Source organism: Marmota marmota, unplaced genomic scaffold (assembly GCF_001458135.2).
Source record: "Marmota marmota marmota unplaced genomic scaffold, marMar, whole genome shotgun sequence".
Taxonomy (NCBI): Eukaryota; Metazoa; Chordata; class Mammalia; order Rodentia; family Sciuridae; genus Marmota; species Marmota marmota.
Genome location: NW_026000130.1, coordinates 9,778,265 through 9,785,923, shown reverse-complemented (window position 1 = coordinate 9,785,923; position 7,659 = coordinate 9,778,265). Strand labels below are relative to the sequence as shown.

The window sequence follows — 7,659 nt, the reverse complement described above, 5'->3', positions numbered from 1 at the left end:
CACCCCTCTCTTTGTCTCTTTGTGTCAGGATCTTGTTATGTTGCCCCAAGCTGGCCTCAAACTCCTGGGCTCAAGCGATTCTCTTTCCTCAGCCTTCCAAGTAACTGGGACTAAAGACTTATACCACTGTACTTGACTTTCTTCTGCTTTCTACTGTGGAAAATTACAAAGGCACAGAAGTAGAAAGAGGAGTGCAGTGGGTCCCACATGCCCCACACCAGCCTCCACTGTGCTGAAGTCACAGTCTAAAAGTAAACCCAATGCTTGTTATTCCAGCTAAAATGCTTACTGCATGTGTTGTTCTTAGAGGTGTCACTTCCTAAAAAATTACCATACTATTTGTTGCTTTTTTTTTTTTTTTTAATGTATAGAAATGTTTTATTCTAAGTCCTGCTGGTTCATCTTTCCTTAGCAGTTTCTGCCATTGCTTAGAGACTGAGAACAGCCTTCCCCTAGCACTGCCAGGCACCCCATGGTCTGCATTGACTGCCAAAGACCTTGTAGTCCTGGCCTCTGGCAAGAGTGGACTCTGCCCAGTGTGAACCCTTTACCCAAGTCTGTACTTCTTTGCCTTATTCCCAGATTGGGCACAGTGCCTATCCTTGGGGGTTGACCAGAAATTATCCCTGAAGCTTCGGGCACCGTATGATCCCAATAGGGGCAATGGGATAATGATGGGTCCCCAGAAGGCCTGGCCAATAAATTAGGGAATAAGTCTCTTGTGGGGTCGGGGGACAGAGCTCCAACAATGTCCTAGGCAGAAAGTATGGACTTGTATACCACTGGGCTTGAGTTCAACTCCTGCTACTTTACTTTCTGGTACCATGTGCTTCTCCTCGAGATGGCCAGAGTATAGAATGGGGAGTGGAAGAAGGGGTTCTGATATGTGGCTGGCAAGAGCTGCTGCCTACTCTCCTGCTGCCCTGACCCTTAGGAAATTCCTCTAATTCCTCAACCCAGATTGGACTGGGGCCCCATAATTTGATTTTCCAGAGCAGTGCTTTGGCTGGACTCCTTCTGAGGAGGAATGTCTGGGTCAGCAAGAAGATGTCAAATATTGGATTTTGGTTTCAGGGGAAACATTCAGATCCTATCCTGAGGTTTCTCTGATGATGTCTTCTCTTTCCCAACAGAACTAGCATTGACCACATTTGACCCAGAACATGTGAGACTGGGCTTCCTCCTTCCAGTTGTGTTGCAAGCTTTTTGTTACACACCTGCCACCACAGTGCCCTATCCATTTGATCAGCTATCTATTCACTTATTCCTTCATCCCCCATCTATCTAGCTTCTAATCAGCCCATCTGTCTAGTTCTTACCCATCTTTTTATCCATCCACCCACCTGATCCATCCTCCCTCCACCCTTCCATGGAGCCTTCCTCCTCTCATACAATCATCTCCTCATCCTCTTGTGCACGCACCTGTTCTCTCACTCATTTATTCCCTCTTCCATCCAGCCTCCTATTCTCCCATCCCTCCTTCTATCCACCTACCCATCCATCCATCCATTTGCCAATCCATCTACTTGTCAAGTTATCTACCATTCCCTCATCCTTACAACCCACCATAATCCTACTTGCCCATCCATCCTTTCACCCATTTGTCAAACCATCATTCCCCTACCTGCCTATCCATTGCTCCATTCACCTGTCAGTCTGTCTGTCCTCTGTATTCCCCCACCTACCCATCCATCCATTTATGCATTTGTCCATTTCCCATATTCACCTGCCTATCCCTGTATTCACCCATCTATCTCCCTCCATCCCCTACCTGCCTGTCCATCAGTTCACCCATTTGTCTGTCCTTCCCCCTACATTCCCATCTGTGATTTGCTCTTCCTTCAGTCTCCCACTTCCAACTTGTGTGTCCTGGAGTCACTTGTTTTTCCACCCAGGCTTCTCATGCAACTTCCTGTCCAGCAGCATTCTGAGACCATGGGGGAATGCTCTTAGCTTAATACTAAACACTCAGCCAGTATCTTTTTTTTTAATATTTATTTTTTAGTTTTAGGTAGACACAATATCTTTATTTTATTTTTATGTGGTGCTGAGGATCGAACCCAGTGCCTAATGCATGCTAGGCGAGCGCTCTAACGCTTGAGCCACAACCCCAGCCCCTTATCTGGTGTCTTTTGTGCTGGGACTAGGCAGTCACTTTTCTTTTATAATTAAGTTTTGCAACATTTAATCTCAGCTCTGACCTTACCAACCCGCCTACAAGGTTCCTAATGTTTTCTGGTCTGGATATTCGTGTTCTTTCACTGTCCTGATGTATGGTCACTCCTGGCGTGCCCAGTGTTGTCCCTGTCATTTATAATTCACTCTATGGGTAGGCACATTTGTCATAAAGTGGCCTCCTGTTTGGAAAATGTGAAACTGATTATGGGGGTCAAGCAGGAATCTTTCTCGGCACAAGGAGAGAAGAAAGCTGCCTCCTGCCCACAGGCCAGCAGTTGTCCCATGGATCCTGATCATTGCTACCCACATGCAGTGTCCTGGTCCCTTCTGCTTCTTGGCTCTAAGTCTCAGCTGAGATGGGCCAACTCAGCAAACAAGACATGGCTGAGGACTTGGGTTGTCTGTCTCCTCCCAGGCAGGAAGACTCCATACCCATCTAGCACCACTCTTTGTACCACCAGTCTCAGTTTATACTTTCATAAGGCCTAGTGTCTACGCCTTGACTGGGTCTGGGTGCTGGAAGATGTGCACAGGACAGAGTACTCCTTCTTTGCCTGTGCTGTGCTTTTTGGTGGCCAGAGAATTGTGCCTCACTCCCAACCCCCTCTTCCCAGTGGGGCTAATACCTTTCCCAGCTGTAATGCCATTCATTCTCAGGGTATGGCTGATTTAACAGCTCCTATCCCCACACTAGCATCCCCACAAGGTCACATTGACCATTTTATTTATGTGACAGGAGCTGGGGAGATGAAGAGCAGGTGTGGGGACTTATGCTGGTCTCTTGCCCTCAATGGGCCTTGGTTTCTCAAGTGTCATGGTGGGACTAGGCCCCATAGTATCATTTCACCTTTGAAATACACTATGTCCTCAACTCAGCCATCACTGATGTGGCCCAGCCTAGCACTGGCCCTTCCTCTCTAGGAGCTCTGTCCTTGCAGCTGGCTCCATCCTGGCCAGTGAGTAGCAGACCTGGCCCTCTGTTTGTGTCAGTCATTGTGTGTGGCATTCATACACAGGGGCCTCTATTTTCTAAGTTCAGGTTCTATGTTGGTGCAGGGGTAAGGGGTCTAGCAGAATTGGCCTTAGTGGGCTGTGTGGGACCAGCCAGGAGCAGACTCCAAATAGCACTGGGCATCAAGCCACGCACCAAGCTCTGGGCACTGTGGCCACATGGTTGTACCCTGCCTGTGGCTCTGAGCCTGGGTTTGAGCTCTGCATACTTGGTCTGCTTTTCATTGCCCATGAAAAACAAACACACTGGTCAGCCAGAGAACAAGCAGCAAGGAAAAGTGCTGGCTTGTCACTGCAAATGCCAACTCTCCATTGCCCCTGCTTGTTCCCCTGGGGCTCTGGGCCCCATGGGGGCAGTGCTGAGCCAGGGGCTGGGTGGGCCTGACCTCCCCAAGTATTGGGCCTCAGATGTTTGGGCCTATGCCCTCTCACACATAGGCCACTTACAGGCACAGAGCCTCTAAACTTCATGTAGCCCTAGCCAGAACCTCAGCAAGGCTTTTACTAGATTTTCACTTAGCCTTGTGAAACAGATACTGCCCCTATTTTAGGCTGGGATGGCTGCAAATGGAGGCTGGACAATAGTCCTTGGGCCAGTGTTGCTGGGAGCTGAGGCAGAGGTCACTTGCCTAGGTGTTCTAGGCAACTGCGATAGTAGACTGGCTTCTTACTCCCTGTCCATTGGCTGCACCAGCTCTGGCCCACTAGTTGTGTGGCTACAGATGGTCCCTGACCCTTTCTTGGCCTTGTCCACTGTTATAAGGTGGGGCTGGGGTAGTCCCATGAAATAGGGATGAGCTGGTATATGCTGTGGGCCAAGGAAATAGTGGACACTCATCACACCAGCTCTTCCTGCCCATCCCAGCAGTCTCTAAGACACTCACAGTCCATGATTCTGCTGGACCTGGTAGGAAGCAGAGGAGCCTGGGTCAGAGCCCCAGGCCTCACTGGGAGTAAGCCAGCTGCTTCCAGCCGGCCTGGGATTAATGACTTTTAATTTAGAATTTAATCAATGCAGCTTTCCTCCAGAGAGCTGAATGTTCTGGTCTGGGAGTGAGTTGTATGATCTGTGAGTGGGATAGGCAAGAGGCCTGTGATGGCCTCATCAGGCCACTGTTCCACACCACTCTTAGTTTGCTCTGCTTTGCCTGCAGCTGGCTGGCACCCTATCATGGAGGACTACAATGTACACTCAGCTGCCAGCATCTTGGCCTCGGTGAAGGAGCAGGAGGCCCGTTTCGAGCGACTGACACGGGCACTGGAGCAGGAGCGGCGCCATGTTGCCCTGCAGCTGGAGCATGCCCAGCAGCCTGGAGTAGGCAGCAGTGGTGTGGGCAGTGGGCATCCCCTACCAATGGCCTGGCAACAGCTGGTCCTGCAGGTAACAGCCCACTGACTGGGAGAGGGTAAAAACAGCCAACTGGGGAATCAATCAAAGAGTCCTAGCAAACCTTTGATGTATGCAATGGCTTGTTATAAGACCTGTTGAGCTTTTGGAGAGGAAAGAAAAGATCCCAAGGATGTTGGCTAGCCACTTAGGTATGCTAGGCACTATATGAATGATGTTCAAGATACAGTTTGACCCTGAGATTAGCACACTCCACTGAGGGAACGCTCAGGATTCAGTGGATAGGATCTGATCTTGGCAGCTCTTTGGGCAGCTTGGTGACACTGAGGGTTTTGCCTGTTCTGGAGCCTCCCTTCCATGATTTTCTTCTTCATTGCATGCACTGGTAGGTCATCCCCAGGAGAAGGCTTGATTGAGGTTCCAGGCTCTGTCTACAGCTCAGAGGGTGACCTGGGAGCCTCAGTTTCCCTGCTGGCCATTGCCCTCAGAATAGGCTTTAGGCAGCTTCCATCCCCAGAGGGTCTGAAGCCCTGTCTATTTCCTAGCCAGTGGAACAGATAGGGCTCCACAGGAGTCAGACTTCCTAGACCTTCCCAACATCTCCCTTACCTCCATGGGTCATGAGGGTGGAATGAGGAAGCCCAAGGAGCCTATAGAGTCTGGTGACAATCTGCCTGTGTCAGGCTGAGGAACTTAGGGCAAGTGACCCCTCCCTGAGCTTGGCCTTGCTTGACAGTGGCCAGGTGATGGTTCTTTTGTCCACTCATGAGATCCACTCATATAAAATGTATGGCCCTGTACAAGTACACAGTCAAAGTCAAATACATGTCTTCAGAATGCCCCTAACTCACTGGGGAACTCTTCCTAAGCATCTGGGTCTGAGTGGTCTCGGGCAGGTGGCATAACCACCCACAGGAGCCTGGGACTGAGAGGAATCAGTATGAATACAAGAACTCAAAGAGTTCCAAACCTCAAGAGTTCCAAAGGGTGTTCCCTAAACTCTAGCAGGGGAATAGAATGCCTAGCTGAGCCACATGGGGACAATGGCAGCCTGTGACCCCAAGGCTGCTCCTCAAACACCAGGCACTCAGTCTATCCCTCCCAGCCTGGAACAGGCTCTGTTCTACAGCTCACAGATAAGTAGTGTGGGAGGACAGAGGGCATTCAGAGGGTCGATGCTCTGGCAAAAACATGTTCCCACAGTCTGGAATTGCCCTGGCCTCCTGGGGACTGAGCCTGCATGACCTTAGGCCATGACCTCTCCTCCACCCTGCCCTTTTTTCTTTGGCTGGGAGCAGAGACAACATGTGTTCCCAGGGCTGTAGCTGGACTGATTAGGCTGATGGGGACACAGAGAGGCATTGGATTAGCCAGACCCAACTGCCTCCATGCCAAACCTACTTCTCAGATTAATCCCAGCAGGAGGTGCTGGGTGAGCTATCATTGAACCTCGGGACAGAGCTGGAGTTCTAAAGCTGGCAAGACAGGTAGCTGGGGGCCAAGACTATGGAACCAAGGCTAGAAGTTACTGCTGCTGTGTCTCCTGGGATTCTCCATGTCTTGGCTGCCTGCCCTTCAGACACTCAGCCAGAGCAGGGCTGATCCTCACCTAGCTGGGAAGGGTACCATGAAGGCCTGGCCAGATGGGCCATTGGACCTGCCTTGGGCTCAGGCAAGATGGCCTGTGGCTGGGGCACTAGCAACTGGTACATTTGGGGAGAAGACCAAACCGGCCTTAATTCAGGATCGGGGCCACATTCCCTTAAAGCAGTGTATACTTCTTACTGGCCTGGGCAGCTATGAATGGAGGATGCAGTAGGCCAGTGGTAAAGTCAACCCACTCCTGTCTAGGTAGTGAAACTGAGGCTCAAAGTGGCACATAGTGGACATTGAAAGTGCTTGAGCTTACTGGAAGTATAACCTCTGTACATGGCATATTGTGGAAGCCAGGGGTGGTATGAGGCAAGAAGCTCAAGCCTATGCCCCTTTCTTGCAGTACCCCCAAAGCCTCTGTGGGCTGGCCCCAGCTCTGTTAATATCAGAACCTGGTTTGTCATTCATGATGCAGGAGCCATTGGCTTGCCTCTGTGGGAAATGATCCAAGAAGGTCGCCCTCACTGACCCTCTCCTGAATTTCCCTCCCCTTCACCTAAGTTTCCCTCAAACAGAGTCAGACTCCTTAGGTGTGGCTGCTTGGGGACTCCATGGGATAGAGAACCCCTAATTGGCAACTCTGATCCCCTCACTTCATCCACCACTTCCCAGTAGATCAGAAACAGAGGGTCTGAAGCCAGCTCAGCCCCCAGGACTTTTTCTGAGGGTTCAAGATCAAGATATTAAGTTTTTTTTAGGGTTGGATTTTGGTTTGGTTTGGTTTTGGTACTGGGGATTGGACCCAGGGGCACCTAACCACTAAGCCACATCTCCAGCCTTTTTTAATTTTTTATTTAATTCACTAAGTTGCTGAGGCTGGCAATCCTCCTGTCTCAGCCAGTCGCTGGGATTCTGGAATTACAGGCTTGTGCCACCACACCTGGTAAAGGGATTAAGATTTTTACACGAGGTTACCCAAGAGTTGTTCTCCTGCCCCAATATTTGACCCACTGTGACACCTCAAAGGGTGGGAAGACACAGGGTCTCTTGATGGAAAGAACTCAAAACATAAAGTAGGCCTGTGGACTTTCGCCAGGTCCCCATTGAGCTCCGTGGGAGGGCCTTTCTTGGAAGCCCATGCTGGGTAGGGGCTAGGCAGAGGGCTGGGACTAGATCTGAGAGAACTTGCAGCGCTAACAATGCTTAACTACTGTCTCATTGGCCTAGAAGGGGAAAATGGAGTCATAACCAGGATAAATGGATTATGCCAAAGATGCTGGCTTTTGAATTCAGTTTTTCCGTCTGTATAGGTGGAAGGGTGTTCATTTGCTGAAGTCCAACCGAAGCCTAGGAAGGACTTGGCTAAAGTCACTGGGCTGGAAAATGCCACCCCCTGGGGGAGGGACGAGAATTCTGACCAGCTGCCAGGGACCTGGGGACCACCCGGGCCTATCCTGGCTGCAGAGCCCCGCCCCCGACAGTAGAATGCCGAACCTCGCTCCACTCCTTTGGCTCCTGCCCCGCCCCGC

The 7,659-nt window shown here is 50.6% G+C and overlaps 1 protein-coding gene across 5 annotated transcripts in view; it reads left to right on the top strand.

The window, feature by feature from the left end:
- Arvcf (ARVCF delta catenin family member) overlaps window positions 1-7,659 on the top strand; it is a 43,436-nt gene that overhangs the window by 18,640 nt on the left and 17,137 nt on the right. For 3 of the 5 annotated variants that reach the window (XM_048785148.1, XM_048785149.1, XM_048785145.1), the window contains one exon: window positions 4,344-4,570. The exons of the other annotated variants lie outside the window; for them this stretch is intronic. In XM_048785148.1, coding sequence (XP_048641105.1) covers window positions 4,361-4,570 — 210 coding nt within the window. In that variant the 5' untranslated portion in view covers window positions 4,344-4,360. The remainder of the gene's footprint in view (window positions 1-4,343; window positions 4,571-7,659) is intronic. 5 annotated transcript variants of the gene reach the window in all.